The 26,460-nt window shown below is 40.3% G+C and overlaps 1 protein-coding gene across 2 annotated transcripts in view; it reads left to right on the top strand.

The window, feature by feature from the left end:
• CHRNA7 (cholinergic receptor nicotinic alpha 7 subunit) overlaps positions 1-26,460 on the top strand; it is a 137,184-nt gene that overhangs the window by 72,324 nt on the left and 38,400 nt on the right. For both annotated transcript variants that reach the window (XM_085850257.1, XM_085850258.1), the window contains one exon: positions 9,467-9,553. In XM_085850257.1, coding sequence (XP_085706383.1) covers positions 9,467-9,553 — 87 coding nt within the window. The remainder of the gene's footprint in view (positions 1-9,466; positions 9,554-26,460) is intronic.

The raw sequence follows: 26,460 nt of genomic DNA, 5'->3' as shown, positions 1-26,460 counted from the left end.
GTGCTTTGGGAAATCCTGAAGAGTTGTGGAGTGCCTTTAAGACCACCATCCTTGAAGTTGCTGATGGATGTCGTCTTGGAACTCACCGCAGGGCGAAGAAGAATTATGTCTCTGAAGCAACACTGGATAGCATTGACCAGAATTGCAGGACCAGGCTTAACGGCAGAGCTGAGCTGTTCAGGGAATTGAGGCATAAAACTGTACGTGCACTGAGGGCAGACAAGGAGGCCTGTGTGTGAGAAATCTGTGAGGGGGTAGAGCATCACCTGTGGTCAAGTCATTCTTGTCCTGCTTACAGGGGAATTTGCGTATTGCGTTCCTCCAAGCCCATCCCTCAGTGTACTGCAGTTCGAGGGGAGGGTAGTGGGCTCTTGACAGAGGAGTCCGAAGAGAAGGCCCGATGGACCGGTTACTCTGAGTGGCTGTGCGAGGCTAACCCATCAGCCTTTGAGTTGGATGTCAGGGGTGTTACTATCCCTATTGCTGACCCTCAAATCAACTGTGATCCACCTTCGTTTGTGGAAACACAGGCTGTGGTGAACCGGTTGAAAGGGGGTTAAGCTCCTGGGATTTGTGGCATCCAGGCTGAACTTCTCAACGCTGGTGGAAATGCTGTACTCATGTCGTTGCATGCAGTTCTGTGCTCTGCTTGGAATAAAGGCATCATTACGACTGACTGGAAGAGGGGCCTCGTTGTCCCTCTCTGGAAAGGGAAGAGTGATCTCCAGGAATGCAACAATTACCGATGTGTGATGCTGCTCTCAGTGCCAGATAAGGCCTTTGCTCGAATGACTCTTGATAGGGTTCACCACTATCTGCTTGAGCACCAGCATCTGGAGCAGTCAGGCTTTACACCAAAGAGGTTAACGATTGACCGTATCCTTGCTCTTTGGGTCCTCACCGAACGTAAATGAAAGTTTCGGCAGGGGCTGCTTGCAGCCTATGTTGATCACTGTAAAGCGTTTGATTCAGTGAATGGGGATGTCCTCTGGAGGATTCTTGGTCTTCGTGGGGTACCACCAAAACTGATCGATCTGATGTCTGAACTATACTCTGGTACTGGGAGTACTGTGAGATGTGGTGATGCTATCTCTGACTTATTTCCAGTTGGTACTGGAGTTCTTCAGGGGTGTGTACTGGCCCCCACATTTTTCAGCACTTGTATGGACTGGATTGTTGTGGAGAATGTCGGAGAGATCAAGCTGCAGTGCATCATTGGGAATGTCAATATCTCTGACCTTGATTTTGCAGATGATGCAATCATCTTTGAGGAGACTCTGGATATCCTCATTGGGGCCCTCGAGGTGCTGAATGAGGAGTCGGAGCCGTTGAGATTACGGGTTTCCTGGGTCAATACTAAGATCCAGGCTTTCATTGACATCTTGGATGCTGCTATCTTGTCTGTACCTGTTTGTGGTGAGAATGTTGAGGTCACGGAGAGATTCACTTACCTTGACAGTGATATTCATGTCTCTGCTGGCTGTGAGCCAGAGGTCAATAGACATCTGGGTCGGGCCTGGGGAGTCATGGATTCACTGTATCATGGGGTGTGGCACTGTCGGTACATGTGCGGGAGGACGAAAGTCTGAGCCTTCAGGTCCTTGGTGCTTCCATTCTTGCTCTACGGATGTGAGACTTGGACTCTGACCAGGGATCTGAGATGGAAACTTAATTCCTTTGGTACCAGGTCTCTTCAGAGAATCTTTGGCTATTGCTGGTCAGACTTTGTGTTGAATGAGCAGTTGCTGAGAGAGACTCAAATGAGATTTGTTCCCTGCATAGTCCATGGGCGTCAGCTGTGGCTGTATGGACATTTGGCTTGTTTTCCTGACGCTGATCCTGCTCACCAGAGTCTCACGGCGAGGGTATCTCATGAGTGGACGAGGCCAATGGGCCGACCATGTGCCTCGTGGTTGCAGCAGATTGATTAGCATGTCAAGGAGATGGGCATGGTCCAGGCATCTGCCCGGGGAATGGCCAGATGGGGGCCCCTGGAGTCCCGGCGGAAAGTGGATGCAGTGACCCACTTTCTCCGGCGCATGCTCCCTCACATGACCTGATCTGTAAAATCGATCTTGCTTACCTTGTAGGAGTAAGAATACATTTATTTACCATCCTTATAAAGGTTGCTGCTTTTGTTGCTCCATTTGTGTATTTCTAAAGTGTAAATAGCCAAATTTGCCTGCAAGATATTCATACCTTGCATAACATCAATGTGCAATCATTTCCTTCATCACATAAGACTCTTATTTAACAGTCACTGACTGATATTATGACGTCATACAAATAAAAAGATTACTTGTTATTTGTGCTGTTGTTTCATCATACTAAATCAGCAGATGTAAGTCCTTTCTTACTTTTCCTAATTATGCCATTTTTCGGAATGCTTCTTTTTCTTTGTTGTCTGTTTGAATCCATTGTGTTTTAATGGTTAAAAGAAGCTTAATCTCTACTTCTGCACAAGCTGTAAAGCAAGGTTTGTACTTGTGAAAGGGTCGTCAGGCCATACTACAGTGTTATCGGTATATGATACCATTATATTGTTGACCTTTTATGCGTCAGTTCGCCCAAGGGGAGCATCATTCGCCAGGATTTTCTTCTGGCTCGTTGCCAGTCATCAGCAAGGGATGGATGCTGTGCCCCCGAATGAGGTGGATAGACTTATTTAAGGTCTAAGATCAAATAGATTGCTCTTTATTGTTGTGGGACCAAGAATCATTTGTCACATGGGTTATTGTTGCATGGATCCTCACCAACTGCATGTAGTGGTTAGGTTTAGGGTTAGAGTTAGGGTTATATCTTGAGATATCTCGACAAACATATCTTGAGAGACAGCTGATGATGAAAGCATAAATGTCCTGGCTATGCACAGACTATCAAAGTGGATGCTGCTGTTCATTATAATCCTCCCGACAACTCTACAAGGTAGGCCATAAAAGTGTTATAGGTACAAGAACATTATATCCTTGAATGTTGTTGGTCAGCTTGCCAAGGGGGAGCACCATCTGCAAACAGTAATTAATAGAAAGGTATACTTCCAGGTGAATTCCTTATTGATTTGTCTTTTCCGGTTTAATATAGTGCTGAAATTAAATGTAATAATTAATTCATAGCTGACAAGATTGCCTGGAGATACACACACTTGCCTCTAAGCTGTCTAGCTTGGGTTTGAATCCTGAACCAGCCATACACTCTCATCCTCATCACTCATGATCGATCATGTGGATCTCACATCATCATCATCATCATCATCATCATCATCATCATCATCAGACGGTGATTAGTCTGTGTGTGCTGTCCTTCGGATGGACATGAAACGAGAATCCCATCTCCCAGCATTGGTTGGTGGATGTTAAAGATCTCATTGTGTCCTTCGCGAAGAGTTGGTGAGCTAACACAGACACTATGGCCAAATTCCAAATTCCTGCTCTAACCAGCAGAGGGCGTTGCATCAGTTGCACAGCCATGCCCTCAGCCAATACTACCCTGCAGCCTTGTGCTGCATGCGAACGAAGGAGACAGCTCGTGATTCTGCCACTCCCTCCTGATAAATGGTTGCGACTCGGAAGGTGTCATGCTGAACAAGGTACTTCTTACAACATCTCGTAAAAAAAGTTTGAAAAACTTACTTTTGCTGGAAGTACTTGTATATTATATGCTGTGAAAAACAAATTTCAACAACCAAAGTTTTTTTTGTGGAGGAGCAAGAACACAGAGTGGACCAGGACGTAACAGCATGGCGAGAACTGTATCAGAAAGGGGGTGGGGGGCACAATAACAGCAGGGTTGAGGGACAAAATAGAGGGAAGGGCACTTTGAGCGATAATGGATGTGGGTTATGATGAGAGCAAGGGGAGTACACGGAATGGTGGGGGGATGGGCGGTGAATAAGATGGATGGAGCTGCAAACTATCTATGACAGAAGCAGAAGGAAAAACTGGAAACCTGAAAGAGGTGGACCTGAAGAGGGTTAGTGGGGGGGGGGGGGAGAAAATATCATGGTTGTGGATGGGTGATGACCTGTGTTGGTGGAGAACATCTGTCTGGAAACCATGGAGGGAAGAATGGGATTGAAGAGCTTGAGGAACCTGGTTTCTCAGGCAGGAAAAAAAAGAAAAACAAATAAGTGGAGGTGAGAAGTCAGTCTGGAGGTGGTAGAAGACAAAGACCACCAACCTGTCTGAGATGTGAAGGTGATAGACTTAGCTTCATCGTGGAAGATACTAATGATTTTGAAGGGCTTGATTTCCACAACGTCAATCTGAGCAAGGTGTGAGGCAGGGGCTCCAGCCCAGAGGGATAAGCGGTACTCCATAAAACTGCAGATGAAGACTTTGTAAATGGATAAGAGTTCAGATGTGCCAAAGAAAGACTTCACAGGACAGATGATGTCCAGTCAGCAGCTGGGTTTAAAGACAAATGTTGATGTGTGGTTTGCCCAAGAAAGATTATGGCTGATTGGTGAGGCCAAAAAGTTTGAGTGAGTGAACTTCTTCAAGAGGATTGTTGTGTAATAAATGGCAGTGTTTGCCAGACAGTCCTTTTAGAGAGGCAGAGTGAGTGTGATATTTGTCAGGATTGAACAACATAATCCATGTGTTTGACCAGCTCATAATTCTCTCAAGGTCTGCAGATAGGGAAGACCCTGCTGCCTGCCTATCTGAAAGATGAGGGATGCTATAGCAGAGGGTGGAATTGTCAGCAAAGGGATTTTAAAAAAAGGATTTTCCACAGAATCTTAAAGATTGTTGATGAAGATTATGAATAGGACTGGGCCCAAGACACTGCATTCCACCCATGACAGAGAGAGGAGATGAGGGAGAGGATCCTGTTGAGAGATGCATGTTGGCTACTGTTTGAAAGTAGAGGAAGTCAGTTAGCCATGTGCGGAGGTGGCCTTGGGTGCCATACTTAGAGTAAGACAGGATGCTAGACTGTACCAAATGCTTTGATGTGTTGAGAGAGACAGCCATGAACTCATGTTTGAGATTGAGGGACTCCATCCATTGTTGGGAGAGCAGAAGCAGCATGTACAGGGTTGAGTGACTCGGGCTGAATGTGAACCGCGGTCTGACATCAGGCCATTGTTGAAATGGAAGGATTTGATGTCAACTGCAATGATGGATAATGTGATCTCATTGATATTTGGATGTAAGCGAATTGGTTTGTAGTTAAGATGATGTTTTCCCACCATGTTTATGGAATGTAGTGATGTTTGCTAACTTCCAAGTTCATGGAAGATAGCCTTGAGCAAATTATTGGGTGAACATAGCTGAAAGAGGATATGCAAGAGCAGCAGGGTGGCTCTTTAAAACATGTCCGCTGATGCTGCCCTGGCCAGTTGCAGAATCAGAGTCAAGGCTAGTTACCAGAAACTTCACCTTCTCAGGTGAAAAGCGGTCCATGAGCAGTTGGGTGTGGCATGGTAGGGTGGGTACAGGACCCAAAATTTGGAAGCAAACAAAGAATCGAAGCATTCGGCCTTCTCATGAGCATGGTCGTCTGTGGTGCTATTTGAAGTGAGCAAATGGATAGAGGGGTAGCATACTCCAGAGAGAGACTTTCCAAGCCATCATCAGGATTTTGAGGAAGGAGACGCGTTTGAAAGTTTAGCCTTGAGGTTGGCCAGGTGAACAACAAACATAACACATTTCAATTTTTTTGTAATTGCGATTCCTTGATGGGCTGGCAAGATACCCAAGAGGTATGTACACCCATGCCTGAGCTGTTTAGCCTGGGTTTGAATCTCAATCCAACTATAAACTTTCATCCTGGTGTTTCACAGGCAGGGTGTTTCATCAACATATGCGCAATCCCTCAGATTGACGTTAAACTTGGTATCCAGTGTGCTAGCATTAGTTATTAGGGCTTCACGCATGGCTGAAGCTCTATTTAAATCGTTAGTATTATTATTATTATTAAAGGCGTTTTATGTTCTACTGACCGATTTTGTGGCGGATCTGGAGGGAAAACTGTTGGATGAAATTGAACGAAACTTAACAGGATAATTACTCACCACCTGAAGTTTATACTATGAAACATTTGATGACGTAGGTCACGTGGTATGGCGGCCATATTGGATTTTATCCAAGACCTAGAAACATCGTCTTCTCCAGAACGGATAACACGACAGCCTCAAACTTTTGCACACATTTGCATTGTTCCATGGTAATGTTAATTTGTTAATTTGGTCGAAATCGTTACATAATTCATATGATTTAAAATGATGCTGATTCGCCTCATTAAATATGCAAAATATGCAATGAGAGTTGAAAAAATTTAATGACAAATTTAGATAGCACCTAAACAGGGGACTCCCAATATATTTATACTATGTCTGGATTTGACCCCAGTGAGCCCCCAGTGCCCCCCAAAGTTGAAAATGACCCATTTTTGAAATGTCATAAAATGAAAACAACGCTTGGATGAAATTCAATGAAACTTATCCATTTAATAACTCTCCAACTGAAGTTTATACTTTGAAAATTTTGATGACGTAGGTCACGTGGTATGGCGGCCATATTGGATTTTCTCCAAAACCTAAAAACATCTTCTTCTCCAGAAGGGATAACCCAACAGCCTCAAGCTTTTGCACACATGTCCGATATTCCATGGGAATGTTCAGTTGTTAATTTGGTCAAAATCGTTATTTAATTTATATGATTTTAAATGATGCCGATTCGCCTCATTAAATATGCAAATGAGAGTTGAAAAAATTTAATGAAAGATTCTGATAGGCCTTGAAGAGGGGATTCCAAATATGTTTACACTATGTCTGTATTTTACCCCAGTGAGGCCCCAGAGCCCCCCAAAGTTGAAAATCACCCATTTTTGACATATCGTAAAATGAAAACCAAAGAAGATAGGCAAAAAGTGACCACACATTCTGGAAGATATTTTAACGTTCTCCAAGATCGCCATTTACATTAATATGCAAATGTGGAGTTATTGGACTTTTTTGGGGACTTGAAAATTTGTCCAGCCTCGATTTGTCCAATGTGAAGTTTCTTTCTTTATCATGTATTGCTATGGGCTTTTCAATCCTTCATTGAGATAACATGAGGGACCCCGTAGCTGGACCCCATTGCAGACTTGAACTAACTTTCTAACTCGGAAAACCCATATGATGTGATGGTGATAGTGTTGAAATTTGTTAAAATGGAGGCACGCCTTGAAGCCCGGGATTACTGGTTTACCAGTTTTAATTGGATGTAAAATTGCTGGATAGCATGAGGTGCATGGTATCCCTCATGAAGAATGGCTATCCAGGATTAATTGAAGATTCCTGCTTGAAGCTGCAGAGGTAACTGCATCAGCTGCACATCCACATTCCCCGAAAAGCCACATACTACATACAGAAAAGTTAGAGTATCCTCTGATTTTTCAAACGACCCCTTTTGGAATTGTTCTCTTCACCCAAAATCTTTGTTTTTTATTATCCCACTTTTCCTGTAGCTTTTTGGTAACTACATGCTGGAGACAAAAAGAGTATGGAGAAAGTTTGATGAGCAGATAGCGTAAACGTACGAGGCCAAACAATGTGTGAGTTGAAAAGCACAAACAATTCACTCGGGAGGGAGAACGGGCAGATAACAGAGAAGGTACAATGTGTAAGCCTACATAAGAGAAATTGAAAAACAAAGTGTGTACTTATCTGCGGTGGGACAGGCGACAGCCACAACCCCTGTTGCAAAATATTAATGATGCTCAAGGTTTCAGACTTTCCCATATCTCCTACTGCCAAATAGGCCCTCAGTGAAATGAATAGTACTTCCTGGCACTTATGTTCATATTTTCTCCCCAGAAATAACTAAAGTATGCTGAGGAGCAGCTTGCCCTCCAATGAAAGCTCAAGTGTCTCTTGTATTTAGTAACCAATTTCCTAAGAAATATGGCCCGAAAACTCCAGAGACGTAAAAAGTTCCACTGCATCTTTCTGAAGAATATGGCATCCGGGTCAATACCATGGTCATGAGGCAAAGGACTAACCATCGTGCCTCATTAGGAAGCTTCCTGAGAAAAAGTTTCCAAAGTCAACCTTACTCACACTGCCCCAGGTGTGATGTTCATATTTCTTCCTGTGGGAGGTTACTGAGAACAATGATTTTCGAGAAAGAACGATGATGGAGATTGAATTGCAGTATTCAAGCTATCTGCTTGAAAGGTGTGAAATTTCGTCACTTTAAAGTGCATCTCTTTCTCGTGGAAAAATTGCACGCAGTAAAAAATATAACACATTACCGTACCAACTTTGTATTCCCCACCTCCTCAATTCTGATAAAATACAAGGCAAACGAGAAACAAGTAGCACATCCAGCCAATCACACAATTACCAGGTCCACACCTCTACCTTTTAGTATAAACAGATGTGTACGCAGTTGTTAACAAACTCCTGGACCAGCATTTTGATAAAAAAAAAGAAAACGATGATCATCTTAAAGTAACTTCAGAGCATGAATCATCTGATATTCTAAAGTGTTACACATTTGGCCTGACACTAAAACGTTAAATAAATTTTATTTGTGTTGTTTATAAAAAACATACAATGTGATTAAGGATTATTTGACTAAGTTATAAACTGTTGACCAATGAAAATATTTAAAATTTTAAGCAATGAATCAACATGGAAATGAACAAAGACTTTGCCCGGCTAGGGGGTTATATTTGGGTGCTGTCAGTCTCTCCAACCATGTGTCAACCTTCCTCAACTCTACTCTAAAATGCCTCAACTCTAAAATGACTGGACACACCTCTTTCATATTCGGCACATGTATACACTAACATATTGGCATTAGGCACGTCAATTATTTGGGGATCTAAGCCAAATGTCATGGGTTTTTATTACCGAATTTTGGCGATTTCAAAATTTTTTACGGGAGAGAATAGTACAGAATCAAATATGCTTTTGGGAACTAATATATATATATATATATATATATATATATATATATATATATATATATATATATATATATATATATATATACATACATACATACATACATACATACATACATACATACATACATACATACATACATATGTGTATATATAATTAAACATCTGGTTGTATTACATGACTCAAAGTTTTGGCCAGCAACAGAGGGTTAACCATGCCGTCACTAACCCCCTTTATCAATTGCAAATTCCCTGTTAACCTCCTCCTGGATATACCCGAGGTTAAGGGGCTGGACCTAATCATCCGACCAATTACAAAGGTATGTTGCAAGACCAAATATAACATCAGCCAATAGCAAGTCTCTGTTATCAGTGCTTTTCATCTGTTGAGGAGGAACATTTAATTACATCATGTAAACCTCATTGTCTGTGGAATTTCAATGATGTTATCATTTGCACACGTATGTGTCTGCACAATCACAAAAATGATTGATAAATATTTTGACCCCACAACACTATGACATAACTCCAACCACTCAGTAACCTTCATAACCATTCTTGTATTCAGGAATCACAGTGCTGCTGTCACTGACCGTGTTCATGTTGCTCGTTGCCGAGATTATGCCAGCCACATCCGACTCGGTGCCCCTTATTGGTGAGTAAAGTTTTGCCTTGTGGACCAACATAGATATTACCTGCTAAATATTGCAACAGCAACTGGCATCAAATCTTGTTGTAAATCAATTTGTCCTCTTAAGTTTGAAATCATTTGAACAAAGTTTATTTGTCTTGAGTACACATTTCAAACGAATATATATATTGTATATGCATATTTATGGCTCTACAAAAGCAAAATTGATTCTCAAAACAGTTATTTAGCACACTGCTAAATCGGTTTGAGTGCAGGCTTGTCAATTATTCAGAAATTATTACTACTGGCAGAGTGCCCGCCATGCCATACAGGCGATCTTGTTCCAAGCATGCAACACGTTCTTCTGACACATACCTTTATTTGGGCAGTGTAGAGGCAACTTACAGCTACCTCAATCACTCCAGAAAAAAAACAATAACCTGTGTTACGTGCATGAAGCAAAAACATACCTGCTGTTTATAATTCAAAACACCTCACTACATGGGAAAACGTGGGGACAGGAATACTGCACTGCAAATGGTGGTGAATTGTAATATCCTCTCCCACCTGGAGCGGCACGACATCATACACATTTACATAGAGAATTTGCATTCCCCCACCCCCAATACCACCGGCAAAGATAAAACACCCCGATACATTAATTGTGGTCATGCTGATCCTATGTAGCACGTCTGGATGTAATCAGCCCATAACTGTATGAGGAGTGGCACGACAAACAAACACCGGTCTGTGAATTATAGTAAGGATTAACACGACTACTACTACTACTACTACTACTACTGCTGGCTGATATTCACAGCCTCAAGACCATTCAGAGATCCTTTTTCCCATGCTGTGAATTTTGAAAAGGTGATTTCAATTGAAATGTTATGCTCCATGTTGTAAATCATAAACAATGCATTGGCATATGTGGAATTTCATCCCAAAGTAAGTTTACAATGCATAAATCACTTAAAGAAAAAATAAAAAAGGAATTCTGCAGTACTGTACCAGAAAAATGACTTTAATCCCCTTGTAATATTCTCGAAATCTGTTTCACTACTGCATCAGATAAAACCTTTCCCTGCAATTTGTGACCTCCAACACCGAAGGTGGATGGAGGTTATGTTTTCTCCCCTGTTTGTTTGTTTGTTACTTTCATAATAATCGAAGCTTTTTCAAGTATATTGGTCAGTCAATTTTGTTATTCTGTCTGTTTGGCTGTCTGTCAATCGCCTGCAGGTCACAATTCTAAACCGATCATCATGAAACTTTACTAAGTCGTATAGGTAGTCTCAACTGAGCAGCCTACTGATTTTGAGGTCAAAGGTCATCTTGAGGACAAATTTCAAAAATCGTCATTTTTCATCCGATTGACTTGAACATTAAATGTCAATTGCATAGTGCATTATTTAATTGCGAAACCAACTATTTTTGAGATCAAAAGGTCAAAGGTCAACTCAAGGGCAATCATCTAAACATCAATTTTCAACTGAAAAATAATCAATTTTTATCCGATTGACTTAAAAATTAAACAGCAATTGCATAGTGCATTGATCAATTGGGAAACCAAATATTGTTGAGATCAAAGATCAACTCAACGGCAAACATCTAAAATCATTACTTTTCAATTGAAAAATCAATTTACATCCTATTAACTTGAAAGTTGAACAGGATTTGCATAGTCCATCACTGAATTGGTAAAACAACAACTTTTTAGGTCATAAGATCAAAGGTCAACTCAAGGTCAAGTTTCTAAAATCATCAAATTTCATCTGAAAAATTGTCAATTTTCATCCAATTGACCTGAGCTTTGATTAAGTCAGTGGTAAGCGATTAGGACGATTATGTTGGTAAGCAGTCGGTGGTGGTTACTGTTTGAAATCAAGTATTTTTTTGGTTCACTGAGGTAAGGTCTTTGTTGACGTTGGAGTAAAAAACATTGTCAGAGAGTCGCCAGATGGTTTCCCTGTTTGTGAAGGTCATTGCGCCAACCTACTGTTGCTCAGCCATTGTCAGCCAGTTTGATGGCAACGTGCTTCTGTTTCCAGGGAAATTTGAGTGCATTCCATTTTTCCAGAGGAACTTCAACCTTTAACAAAATTATCCTCAAACTGCCTCAATTTTCTTTACAACCATCTCTCATCTCTTTCAAACAGGACAGAAATTTGAGAAATTCCCTGGTTAAAGGACCATTATCCACTGACCTCACACCAGGAATGTTCAAGTGTTCAGAGTCACTGTATCACCTACCCTTTCATCAAGATGACCACTTCACTCTGAGGATCCAAATGTATGATTAAAGCCATGAACTACTTTGACTGTACCTCCACCAATGTGATCTATGGAATGACAGGCATTCTCTGCAACAATATCAAAATATATAAAACTGGGTGAATGCTTGTATGAACACTTACTCGATATACAAAGCAACAGCACAGATTACTCCAAGCCAGTTGCTTGACATTTAAGCCTGAGTCATTCCACCTCATATCACCGGAGGCCTCCCAGTTGACCCCCTCAGATTTACTTTGAACTTTCATAAAATAGTTCCCAGGTATCAAAATGAAGCTGCATAAAATTTTAGGTCCATAGATGCGGTAAACTCCGAGATATTGAGGGTTGAAAATGTGGTTGTGGCCCTATTTTTATGGTCGTTGCGAGCATCATAAAATGAACGGCTACTTTTAAACTCCCACAACTTTTTTTTAATATTAATGCTAGAGCCTTGAAATTTTCAGAGATTATTCTTCTATAACTGCTCTGTAAGAAACAAACATAAAATGGAGTATACCCCTATTAATTTTTATGACCTGATCAGCTGAAATCCAGAAAAAAAAAATGTTGGTTTTGTATGAAGACCCAACTTTGAGACCCCATATATTTTTATTGACCCATCCCAGAAGCTTTACATTTTTTCAGGTAATAACTGTATTATATGGTAGTAGTATTCAAATACATGTTTACTTTTCTTAATCAGTCATATGTATAATAGTCATGATCCCTCAAAAATTGAAAATTTTCATTTTTCCCCGAAATTCAGGTGAGGATTGCAAATATATGACAAGGTATACCACTTCAAATTGTTCACCATTGGAAAGAGCATATTCAAGTTTACAAAAGTGTCAAATATCAAAGTGGTATAATGTTTCTATCAGTATTTCAAAAATATTTGAATAAATGATGTTCTGCCAGTGCTGTGCACGTTGTGTGTGCTATTTAATGAACAGTCTTTTTACATGTAGTACATATGTGTAGTACATGTATATACAATGTACACACATATCATCTGCTATTAGGATACCATGAACACAATACTTTGAAACTTGAATTTGTAATTCTTTGTTTCTCATTTGTAAATAGCAAGAGCTTAACTCATCTGGCTGGGGTGAAAAATAGAACTCAGGAATAGTGGCTGATCTGCTGATGTCAGCAGTGTATATAGTTACATTCAAGGGAGGACATTTGTTGGGTTCCTTTGGTCCATGTGATGAAAGTTATTGATGCTCCCCTAATGTCAACTGGGAGGCAGTACAAGCTCGCACCTGACTTGGAATCGCAGATCAAGGACCTATTCAAATCATTTACGTGAAATGTTTTATTACATTGTTATTGCAGTATGTGATATATATATATATATATTTTTTTTTTTAATTATTAATTTGAATCATAGAACTAATCATTCATGATTAACATGGTGCCCACACCATGTACACACTTCATGTATTCACAATTGTGTTAACAAAAGTTTTTTAAAAATAGATAGAAAATATATTTTTTTTAAATATACCACTTTGATATTTGACACTTTGTAAAATTGAATATGCTCTTTCCAATGGTGAACAATTTGAAGTGGTATACCTTGTCATATATTTGCAATCCTCACCTGAATTTCGGGGAAAAATGAAAATTTTCAATTTTTGAGGGATCATGACTATTATACATATGACTGATTAAGAAAAGTAAACATGTATTTGAATACTACTACCATACAGTTATTACCTGAAAAAATGTAAAGCTTCTGGGATGGGTCAATAAAAATATATGGGGTCTCAAAGTTGGGTCTTCATACAAAACCAAAATTTTTTTTCTGGATTTCAACTGATCAGGTCATAAAAATTAATTGAGGTATACTCAGTTTTATGTTTGTTTCTTACAGAGTAGTTATTGAAGAATAATCTCTGAAAATTTCAAGGCTCTAGCATTAATATTTAAAAAGTTGTGGGAGTTTAAAAGTAGCCGTTCATTTTATGATGCTCGCAACGACCATAAAAATAGGGCCACAATCACATTTTCAACCCTCAATATCTCGGAGTTTACCGCATCTATGGACCTAAAATTTTATGCAGCTTCATTTTGATACCTGGGAACTATTTTATGAAAGTTCAAAGTAAATCTGAGGGGGTCAACTGGGAACATTTTCTTAAATTTGGTGATTTCAGATAGAATGACTCACCTTCCCAGTCATTAATTCAGTCACATGGCAGTCTCCAGTATTTTCTCCATTTGAGCACCACTGACAGTCGCAAAGGCAAGAGAAAAGCCTGAACTATCGGATTGGCATGTTTGCTCCCCATGAGATTAACGAGTGCTTTGCATTTGATTAAACCCCATGTCTCTTACAATTTTTCAATCCTTTCCCTCTGTTTTTCCCCTGTACTTCGTTTTTACTTTGTTGGCCAAGGAAAGAATTTGCACGAAGGAGGATGCCCAGTCAGTGGCTGGCTTTGGAGGCCATCTTCGAAATACGGTCTGCCCAAGATCATGGCTGAAGGTGATGCCCAAAAGTTTGAGTGACTTAACCTCTTCAAGTTGTTTGGTTAGGAAATTGATTGGAGGGTTGGGCAGATGGTCCTTTCGGAGAGACTGTGTGTGTGTGTGTGTGTGTGTGTGTGTGTGTGTGTGTGTGTGTGTGTGTGTGTGTGTGTGTGTGTGTGTGTGTGTGTGTGTGTGTGTGTGTGTGTGTGTGTGTGTGTGTGTGTGTGTGTGTGTGTGTGTGTGTGTGTGTGTGATTTGTCAAGGTGGAGAGACAAATTCCAAGTGTTGGAACAGCTTTTGATTCGATCATAGTCTGAGGCACAGGTGGAATCATCAGCAAAGAGAAAGGCAGAATTTTCCAGGGAATAAGAAAGATCACTGATGAAGGTGAGGAGCAAAACTGGGGCCCAAGACAGACACAGCCTTGGGGAACTCCAGCCTTGACAGAGAGAGAAGATGAGAGAATCCTGTTAAGAGCTACATGCTGACAACGTGAGTGAAGGAAGTCAGTGTTCCATGAGAGGAAGTGACCTTGGATGTCATAAGCAGAAAGTTTTGAAGATCAAGGCGGGGTGCCAGATTGCATCAAATGCTCGAGGTATGTCCAGAAAGAAGGCTCTGACGTCATGTTTCACATTGAGGGCTTCCATCCATTGTTGGGAGAGTAGAAGCAGCATCTCCAAGGTAGAACGACTGTGTCTGAAACCGAACTGATGATCTGAGATCAGGCCATTGGAGTAAAGGAAGGTTTTGATGTCAACATGAAATCCTTACTTTTCTTCCTTGAAATCAAATCTTTCCTTAATTTACTCTTCTCACTCCTCTTCTCTCCTCTCTCATATCCACTTTTCCCTCAAATTTCCCTTTTCTCCCCCTTTTCTCTCTCCTTTATATCAGTTTTTATTATCTTGCCAAAACGAAGTTTTTGCAAGATATGTTAGTCAGCTTGTATGCTTTTTATTTATTTATTTATTTTTGTCTGTAATCACGTATAAAAAATTCTGCAGAGCACAGTTATCATTGGAAATTTTTTAACTTCGTATATCAGAGGCCTATAGAGGTCCCTTTCAGTGCATAAAATTTTGAAGGTCAAGGTCAAAGGTCAAGGTCACTTTGTCGCAAATCAGGGGAGTCGACGAAACCCTTATTTTTTGAGTAATTTTGATCGGATCGTCTTCAAACTTCATGGGAATATAGTTCATGGTCTGGCGCTCAGCTGATTAATTTTTGGTGGCGATTGGCCTTGACCTTCATGGTTAGCGCCTGAGGTAAAACATATTTGACCCCAAGGTCAAATTTTCAAGTTTTAGGAACCATATCGTGTAGTACCTCAAATTGAACACCTCGATGAGTGCTTTCTAGATATGTCAAGCTTGAGACATTATGACGTCATTTGGTGACGTTATGAGGCAAACGCATATTTTTCATGGTTACTCTAGAACGATTCTCATGGGAATCTCTCGTAGGCAGATATTCCTCAAGGAGTCGCTCCTGGTGGATAGCAGCTCTGTTCACCTCAGTGTGACCTTAAAGAAGTCACACCTGGTCACCTTTTGGCAAGATACGGGTCACCCTGCGGGTGACATTGGTTTATTTTATTTTACTTATTATTCATTTGTATTTAATACTTAGTTTTTATTTTTTTAAATATATTTAGTTACTATTTTATTACATTATTATTACTAGGAATAGGTGCCCAAAACTATCCTTGACCACGTTGTGGAACATTGGCCGAGACCCTCACTGTTTTTTTTTTACTCCCGAGCTCACTTTTTCACATTTATTCGCTTTTAAATTTGTTTTCTCTTCAACTGCTTGAGCGATCAACACAATACTTTTAACATCGAAGCGCCTACCCATGGAGAATTGTTTTTTTTTAACAAAGGCACATGATGAATGGATGGAAAATGCAGCCGGCGTTCCAAAAAGTCTGTTTTATATAGGCAAGGGTTGCATGGTTCTTCAGGTATCAAGAACAAACACACTCGACATAAATCGTCAATTATATTGAATTAATGTTAGTCATATTATTATTTTATCATTATATTTGTATGACTTTTCAAAGTTGCTTTTGTTTATTTAATCTTGTCGGTTTAAAAAAAAATGCAATATGCAAATATCTTCTGTCATATTGTTTTTCCCTATTGTTTTAATTTCTCATCCAGTCCCTTGACCATTAGCCCCTGAACCCTGATCCTCCCTTTTAAAATCAGTCATCATCACTCTCGCATTCCTCCTGATGCCAATCTGACCCACCCATCTATGACTCACTCACACCCTATATCAACCCTTGCCCCAATCCCTTCTCTCCATTTTGCTCCAACAAAGGGTTAATGCTCAAAATGTCCGTTTCTTCTTGCTTACCACAGCGGTTAGCATACCTAATTCAACATCCCGTTGCTTTCATCCACTGTTGTACCTATCCACCTATGCACATCAACACTACTCTTCACCAGCAAGATTAATCCTTTATTCTAAAAATGGAGGAGGGTTAGATGGAAGGTTAGATGAAAAATTGATGGAAGGTTAGATAAAAACGGAAGGTCTAACCCTCCACCGGAGGAGGGTTAGATGAAAAAAGTGAACAAATTTGTTCACTTATTTCATTCCTTTGTTCATTCATTTTGTTTTCTAATCGTTCATTCATTTTTATTTCATTCCTTTGGTCATTAATTTTGTTTTCCAATCCCCTCATGTCATTCCTTCATTTAACAAATTTGTTCTCCATTCCGTTCATGTCATTCCTTTGTTCATCAATTTGTCTCGTCAATTCACCAACCACTGGAGTCAACAGTTGACCATAGGTGCACCTCCTTCTGTAGGAATTTATAATGATAATTATGACATCATAGGTCACGTGGTACAGGTGCCATCTTGGATAAACCGAAAAAAATTTGCACCTCTATATCCCCGAAACCATTCCATGAAAATAAATTTACACATGTCTCATTGTCAAGTACTCCCCATAGGGAATAAGATATGTTAATGATGGTGCCTTCATTATGACGTCATAATTCAACACGTGCAATGCTTGATCCGGTCAGTATGAAAAAAAAATATCTGCAATTGTTGAAACCTCTAACCAATCAATGCAAAACTTTAACTAATTGATCAACTTCCCATGGGAAATATAGTTTGATAAAAGTGACATCATCAGTCACTGGTCTAGCACCATATTGGATGAAAGAAAAAAAAACCTTGAAAAAAACAGAAGAGTTGGCTTGCATCAAGTCCTTCTGAAGACTGTGCAGGGTAAGTATTCTCTGAATATCATCGAGTATTAATAAATTTATTGGTATTGTAAATAATGTAAACTTTTCACAAGCAAAGAAGTATCACTCCTCCTTGATTGCATGCCAGTGAGAAAAAGCAAAAAAGAAATAACCATGTATCTGATGTCTTGTGTAGCAGACAGGATAGCCTCTGGGTATATGCACTTGCCTTTGAGCTGTAGAGCCTGGGTTCGAATCTCGACCCAGTTATAAAATGTCGACCTTGTGTTTCACATGCAGGGCGATACATCAATGTGTGTGCCATCCCTCGGATGGATGTCAAGTCAGAGGACCCATCTACGAGTAAGACGGGCTTTGATGCTTGTTAAATATCCCACGGCGTCTTTCACAAAGAGTAGATGAGTTATTGCCAGCACCATGAACAAATTACAAATTCCTGCCACCTTTAGTCGAACGTCTCGCCAACCCAGCTGGCTCATGAAAAAAAAAGAACTTGGCCCAGAAGTTGCCCTGCACGGCCCGAAATGAAGGTGGGAATAAATGATGCCATTCAAGAAGAGGAAGAATGAGGATGGGATAAGGAGGGGCTTTGTACTTGCTGGTACATCGAAACTTTGTTCCCAATTTACCAGAGGGGTAGGTTCTCCCAGATCTCCTTGTGCTTTGTATCTGCTGGGAGATGGATTTCTTTGAAGTTCATGCTGGTGAGAAAGCGAGGTCAGAACATTTGAAACAGTTTGTTCTCTTTTCCAAGAGGCTGCCAGCTGCTCAAGGCAACAAAAAGTTTTTCGTTCAGTGAGCCCTTTTGGAATTCAATGAAGTGGAATAAATTTAACATGCATTTCATCAAAAGTCAATTTGCACAATATTTATTCGTGATATTGCTTTCAACTTTTGACCTGAACTTTTTTATACAAATGTGTCATCACGTTTTAAAGCAACAGACAAATTTGGAGCCAAGTAATCCAACACTTAAGTCTACATCTACCAAAATTCACAAGATCGACTTGTGCACAACCTTCAAGCAGGAATAATATACCACATTGTAAAGATTTCTCAGCTTTGGATAGGAAACGTTCTAAAGGACTGGACAGGAGAAAACGTTTATGAATGTTTGCTTTCATGTGGATCCATGAATCATGATTGATTAGTCTTGCTTTGGAAATGTTGCTAGTATTGGGGTGATGAAACATGATTGCAAGGATGAAAAGTGGTAAAATTCTCAGATAGTGTTTTTCATGGTAGTTCTTTCTGGGGGCAATAATGGATATGGAATGCTGAAAGAAATGGGAAAACCTTAATTAATCGGAAATCGAAAGACTATTTGACCTAATTTTTTATAATACACTGGCTCTTGGCAGAAAAGAGTTTGCTCATCAGCGTGAAACATTGGCACAAAGGGTTAGTAACAGGATTTTTACTTTCGACATAGGAAAGGGGATTGCATTCGAGTCCGTTTGCTACTCACGAAATGAAAGATTTGTAAGTATATTTGTCTGTCTTTCTGTCTCTCTGTCTATATCGATCGACTACAGGTCACGTTTTACTCCGATCTTCACAAAACGTCACCACCTGGTCGAGGTAGTGACAAGCTTGAAGCTTATTGTTTTTGAGATCAATAGGTCAAAAGGTCAAGTTCACATACATCATCAATTTTCAACCGATTCAATTGTTATCTAAGTATACACTGTATATAAAACTGAAAAATGGGTTGATGGTGAATCCTCATCAACCTCTATTAATTGTGTATTAATAGACGTCAATGAGGTGTATTAATAGATGTCAACCACTGTGAATATGTCTTAATTACTACATGCAATGATTTAACACGAGTTGGACCATGAGTACATCTATTAATTACTTATTATTGGACTTGTACTTCGTCTATTAATTATCTATCTATAATTCCAGCAATCTCTGTGTGTCTGTCTGTCTGTCTGTCTGCGACCGCTGTTTCTCGACGACCGCCAGTCCGATCTCATTGAAACTTGCCAGGAATATTGTCGGGGACCCGCGGATGTGCCTTTTCGAGGTTTGATATCGATCGGACGAGCGGTTCCCAAGTTACGGCCATTTTACTGCTTTTTCAGTGTTGAAAAGGTGTATATATGGCAGCTGAAGGTGTCGTTCCACCTGCTCACCTTATCATACCAATTTTTTCCCATATTATTAATAACCGGACGATGACCGGTCCGATTGGATTGAAACTTGCCAGGAATATTGCCGGGGACCCGTGGATGTGCCTTTTCAAGGTTTGATATGAATCGGACAAGCGATTCCCAAATTACGGCCATTTATCTGTCGACCAATGACAAGACACGGTGCTATGACATCACGAATGACGTCACAATTAATGTTTATTTATTTATTTATTTATTTTTTGCACGATCGACGGTCCGATCTGATTGAAACTTGCCAGGTCTATTGCCGGGGCCCCGCGGATGTGCTTATCAAGGTTTGATATTAATTGGACGAGCGTTTCCCAAGTTACGGCCATTTATCTGTCGACCAATGACAGGACATGGTGCTATGACATCACGAATGACATCACAATTAATGTTTATTTATTTATTTATTTATTTATTAATTATTTCTTTTGCACGATTAAAACTTGCCAAGAATATTACTGGGGACCCGCGGATGTGCGTTTTCGAGGTTTGAGAGAGAGAGAGAGGCTGCACATACTGGCACTCACATACTGGCACGCACCTACGGACCCGCCCCTACGGGCCTGTACTCGTCTTTATTAATTACGGACTATTGGAACGTACTACCTTTTAGACCAGGGTCTCCAACCTGCGGCCCGCGGGCCACATGCGGCCCCTTAGACGGATTTATGCGGCCCGCGGTGCCATATTAAGTTTACATTACAATGCGGCCCGCGATACTGCCAATTTGTCAGGGTCAATGATCAAAGCGTTCTGTAATTTTTTATTATGATTTTGATTTATATTGGACAAATGTGTTTTTAACACGATTAATCATTTATCATATTCGTTGGTCAGAAAAATACATTCAGCACTGATTTTTGTTTAAAATTCCACATATTATATATATATATATATATATATATATATATATATATATATATATATATATATATATATATATATATATATATTTCGGAATTTAGCGTCCTTTTTTTGGGTGCGGCCTTCTGCCCCTCACCACTTTGGTTTTGTGGCCCTCCGCCAAAAAAGGTTAGAGACCCCTGTTTTAGACATATAGACCTTGAGAGCCCTTACACCTTTTAGACCCCTTCAGACCATTTAAACCTTTTGGAACTTTTAAGACCCTTTATACGCTTTAAACCTTCACACTCTTTACAACCACAAAACCCTTTAAGACCCCTCAGACCCTTTAAACCCTTTATAACACAAAGATCCTGAAAAACCTTTGGACCCCAAAGACCCCTGAGACTCCTTGTACCTTTCAAGACTACCAATAACCTTAAGAATCTTGAGATCCTTTAGACCCCTCGCACCCTTTAGGACCCGAAGACCCTGTAGACCTCGTTAGATCTTCTGTTTGAGGGCCTTCTTCAATAACACTTGAAGGTTATCATCTATATTCAAAAGGAGTGCCATTCGTAAACGGCTTCAGTACCAAACTAAGAGGGCGCAAAATAAAATAAATTAATTATTTTTTCTCCTTTTTTTCAGGTTCTGCTCATCTTGGCTGGTAGCGTAGAAAAAAGGCTCATGTGGCCAAAAAAAAAGTCCCATGTGGCATAGAAAAAGGCTTATGTGGCAAAGAGAAAAGTCCCATGTGGCAAAGAGAAAAGGTATCCATGACAACAATGTCACCCCATTATTATTAAAAGGGATATTTTTGTGATTTTATGATTGTGAAACCTCAGTAAGTTGTCAAGATATCAGATTATTCCACTGTGAACACCATATTTTGTCTTACTCGTCACGCTCCTACAAAGTTGACCACTTGTCAGAAATAGCATACCACCACCACCACCATAACTTGCAAGAGAGAAGGGTATAGCTTTATACAAATCGCAGGGTACATTGCAATTCCTTTAATCGCTTGGAGACGCCAGCATTTATGGTTTTAACTTCATTTCTGCACATGCCACAACCTCTAGAATCTCTTAAACTAAGCCAAATTGCAAAATTTAAACTTCAGAATTGAACTTAGCAGCAGATACGACTCCTAAAAAAGTGTTCATTTGTCCAATTCGGACATGGTTTGACATTTTTGGCATAAACTGGAGGTGTTATGAGAGAACAGCGATTGCTAATCGCTTGCCAAGCCAGCCATTCCTTATCAACCACTTTGTTGGACTGCTTCCTTTGCGAGCATTGAAAAGGAAGACGATGCATGTATGTACTGATGAAAGCCACTTGTATAGACTTTTTGAAAAACTGCCATCAGGGAGACGCTTTCGTGCTAAGCCGATGAAGAACATTTTCAAAAAGTCATTTGTACCATGTGCAATTCAAGAGTTAAATTCAAATTCTTAGCCATTTTACTGTTGAGTCCATCTTCCACACCTTACCTGTTATTCTTATTCCTTTTTGATGTTTTATGATTTTTTTTCATGATGTTTGAACTTACAGTGTCACCAAAGAGGAATTTCCCTCGATATCGGTCAATAAAGATTTTTTTTATTATTATTATTGTTATTATTATTATCATGCCACTTGGCGAGCGCACTACAATATTCGCAGTCACTGAATAGTGTATATCGATCGACTTGACCCAAGTTCAGGGCCCATTTGCCTACATTTGGCCAGATGGTGGTTCACTCGCTTAAAATGTGCAATTTTATTTTGACTTTTCCCCTTTTTGTATGATCTTCTTTCATTATATGACCTGTCACGGCATAGATAGATACATATGGAAAAAAATTAACATTTTGTTTTGAAAAGTTTCTTCAACTGTTTTGTTAGAGTGCTTGCTTCAGTGGTTAAAGCACTTGGCAAATGCTCTTCAAGTTTAGATGGCAATATGGTGGCTCGGTTCTTCATGGGGATCTTGGCAGGATAACTGAGAGGGATGCATTCTTGCTCTAAGCTGTCTAGCCTGGGTTTGAATCTCGACGCAGCTATAAACTCTCTCCCCTCTCCCTCTTTCTCCCCTCTCCCTCTCTCTCCCCTCTCCCTCTCTCTCCCCTCTCCCTCTCTCACCCCTCTTTCACCCATCTCCCTGCTCCACCATCCCTCCCCTTCTGTTGAGAAAACTGTTAAGGACTGACAGTTTCGTTTTGAATTTTAAAATGCTTCCTCAAAGTGTACAGTTTCATATATGAATCAGATTCGGAGTGAGCCGACCAGAGGGGTGTAAAGGTCGCAGCATGTGCGAGCATGCATACAGGCAGGCCTTTGCGATGTAGACAGCATGGGTATTAAATGTTCCCACCTGGTTATATATAGAAACCGGCAATTAAAAAGATGTTGCTGTTTGGGTGTGTTTTATTGCCACTCCCTTCCCCTCCCTTCATGCTGCCTTCTCCTGCTCTTGCACTGTCTTCCCTTTCCCTGCAGTCACACTGTCTTCCCTTTCCCTGCAGTCACACTGTCTTCCCTTTCCCTGCAGTCACACTGTCTTAACTTCCCCTCACGCTGCTTTACCTTTCCCTCATGCTGCTTTACCTTTCCCTCATGCTGCCTTACCTTTCCCTCATGCTGTCTTATCTTCCCCTCACACTGCCTTAACTTCCCCTAACGCTGCCTTACCTTTCCCTCATGCTGCCTTACCTTTCCCCCATGCTGCCTTATCTTCCCCTCACGCTGCCTTACCTTTCCCTCATGCTGTCTCATCTTCCCATCATACTGCCTTACCTCCCCCTCATGCTGCCTTACATCCCCCTCATGCTGCCTTACATCCCCCTCATGCTGCCTTACATCCCCCTCATGCTGCCTTACCTTCCCCCTCACACTGCCTTCCTTCCACTCCCCTCGTGCTTACCTCCTCCCAAACCCTTCTCCCCGTTCAGTGAGCCCTTTTGGAATTCAATGAAGTGGAATAAATTTAACATGCATTTCATCAAAAGTCAATTTGCACAATATTTATTCGTGATATTGCTTTCAACTTTTGACCTGCACTTTTTTATACAAATGTGTCATCACGTTTTAAAGCAACAGACAAATTTGGAGCCAAATAATCCAACACTTAAGTCTACATCTACCAAAATTCACAAGATCGACTTGTGCACAACCTTCAAGCAGGAATGATATACCACATTGTAAAGATTTCTCAGCTTTGGATAGGAAACGTTCTAAAGGACTGGACAGGAGAAAACGTTTATGAATGCTTGCTTTCATGTGGATCCATGAATCATGATTGATTAGTCTTGCTTTGAAAATGTTGCTAGTATTGGGGTGAGGAAACATGATTGCAAGGATGAAAAGTGGTAAAATTCTCAGATAGTGTTTTTCATGGTAGTTCTTTCTGGGGGCAATAATGGATATGGAATGCTGAAAGAAATGGGAAAACCTTAATTAATCGGAAATCGAAAGACTATTTGACCTAATTTTTCATAATACACTGGCTCTTGGCAGAAAAGAGTTTGCTCATCAGCGTGAAACATTGGCACAAAGGGTTAGTAACAGGATTTTTACTTTCGACATAGGAAAGGGGATTGCATTCGAGTCCGTTTGCTATTCACGAAATGAAAGATTTGTAAGTATATTTGTCTGTCTTTCTGTCTCTCTGTCTATATCGATCGACTACAGGTCACGTTTTACTCCGATCTTCACAAAACGTCACCACCTGGTCGAGGTAGTGACAAGCTTGAAGCTTATTGTTTTTGAGATCAATAGGTCAAAAGGTCAAGTTCACATACATCATCAATTTTCAACCGATTCAATTGTTATCTAAGTATACACTGTATATAAAACTGAAAAATGGGTTGATGGTGAATCCTTATCAATCTCGATTAATTGTGTATTAATAGACGTCAATGAGGTGTATTAATAGATGTCAACCACTGTGAGTATGTCTTAATTACTACATGCAATGATTTAACACGAGTTGGACCATGAGTACATCTATTAATTACTTATTATTGGACTTGTACTTCATCTATTAATTATCTATCTATAATTCCAGCAATCTCTGTGTGTCTGTCTGTCTGTCTGTCTGTCTGTCTGTCTGTCTGTCTGCAACCGCTGTTTCTCGACGACTGCCAGTCCGATCTCATTGAAACTTGCCAGGAATATTGTCGGGGACCCGCGGATGTGCCTTTTCGAGGTTTGATATCGATCGGACGAGCGGTTCCCAAGTTACGGCCATTTTACTGCTTTTTCAGTGTTGAAAAGGTATATATATGGCAGCTGTAGGTGTCGTTCCACCTGCTCACCTTATCATGCCAATTTTTTCCCAAATTATTAATAACCGGACGATGACCGGTCCGATCGGATTGAAACTTGCCAGGAATATTGCCGGGGACCCGTGGATGTGCCTTTTCAAGGTTTGATATGAATCGGACAAGCGGTTCCCAAATTACGGCCATTTATCTGTCGACCAATGACAAGACACGGTGCTATGACATCACGAATGACGTCACAATTAATGTTTATTTTTTTATTTTTTTATTTTTTTTTGCACGATCGACGGTCCGATCTGATTGAAACTTGCCAGGTCTATTGCCGGGGCCCCGCGGATGTGCTTATCAAGGTTTGATATTAATTGGACGAGCGTTTCCCAAGTTACGGCCATTTATCTGTCGACCAATGACAGGACATGGTGCTATGACATCACGAATGACATCACAATTAATGTTTATTTATTTATTTATTTATTTATTATTTCTTTTGCACGATTAAAACTTGCCAAGAATATTACTGGGGACCCGCGGATGTGCCTTTTCGAGGTTTGAGAGAGAGAGAGAGGCTGCACATACTGGCACTCACATACTGGCACGCACCTACGGACCCGCCCCTACGGGCCTGTACTCGTCTTTATTAATTACGGACTATTGGAACATACTACCTTTTAGACCAGGGTCTCCAACCTGCGGCCCCCGGGCCACATGCGGCCCCTTAGACGGATTTATGCGGCCCGCGGTGCCATATTAAGTTTACATTACAATGCGGCCCGCGATACTGCCAATTTGTCAGTGTCAATGATCAAAGCGTTCTGTAATTTTTTATTATGATTTTGATTTATATTGGACAAATGTGTTTTTAACACTATTAATCATTTATCATATTCGTTGGTCAGAAAAATACATTCAGCACTAATTTTTGTTTAAAATTCCACATATTATATATATATATATATATATATATATATATATATATATATATATATATATATATATATATATATATATATTTCGGAATTTAGCGTCCTTTTTTTGGGTGCGGCCTTCTGCCCCTCACCACTTTGGTTTTGTGGCCCTCCGCCAAAAAAGGTTAGAGACCCCTGTTTTAGACATATAGACCTTGAGAGCCCTTACACCTTTTAGACCCCTTCAGACCATTTAAACCTTTTGGAACTTTTAAGACCCTTTATACGCTTTAAACCTTCACACTCTTTACAACCACAAAACCCTTTAAGACCCCTCAGACCCTTTAAACCCTTTATAACACAAAGATCCTGAAAAACCTTTGGACCCCAAAGACCCCCGAGACTCATTGTACCTTTCAAGACTACCAATAACCTTAAGAATCTTGAGATCCTTTAGACCCCTCGCACCCTTTAGGACCCGAAGACCCTGTAGACCTCGTTGGATCTTCTGTTTGAGGGCCTTCTTCAATAACACTTGAAGGTTATCATCTATATTCAAAAGGAGTGCCATTCGTAAACGGCTTCAGTACCAAACTAAGAGGGCGCAAAATAAAATAAATTAATTATTTTTTCTCCTTTTTTTCAGGTTCTGCTCATCTTGGCTGCTAGCGTAGAAAAAAGGCTCATGTGGCCTAAAAAAAAGTCCCATGTGGCATAGAAAAAGGCCTATGTGGCAAAGAGAAAAGTCCCATG

This window comes from Eptatretus burgeri, chromosome 12 (assembly GCF_056783735.1).
Source record: "Eptatretus burgeri isolate ZD-2024b chromosome 12, Ebu_testis_v1, whole genome shotgun sequence".
Lineage (NCBI taxonomy): Eukaryota > Metazoa > Chordata > Myxini > Myxiniformes > Myxinidae > Eptatretus > Eptatretus burgeri.
This window is presented reverse-complemented; position numbering and strand designations above follow the sequence as displayed.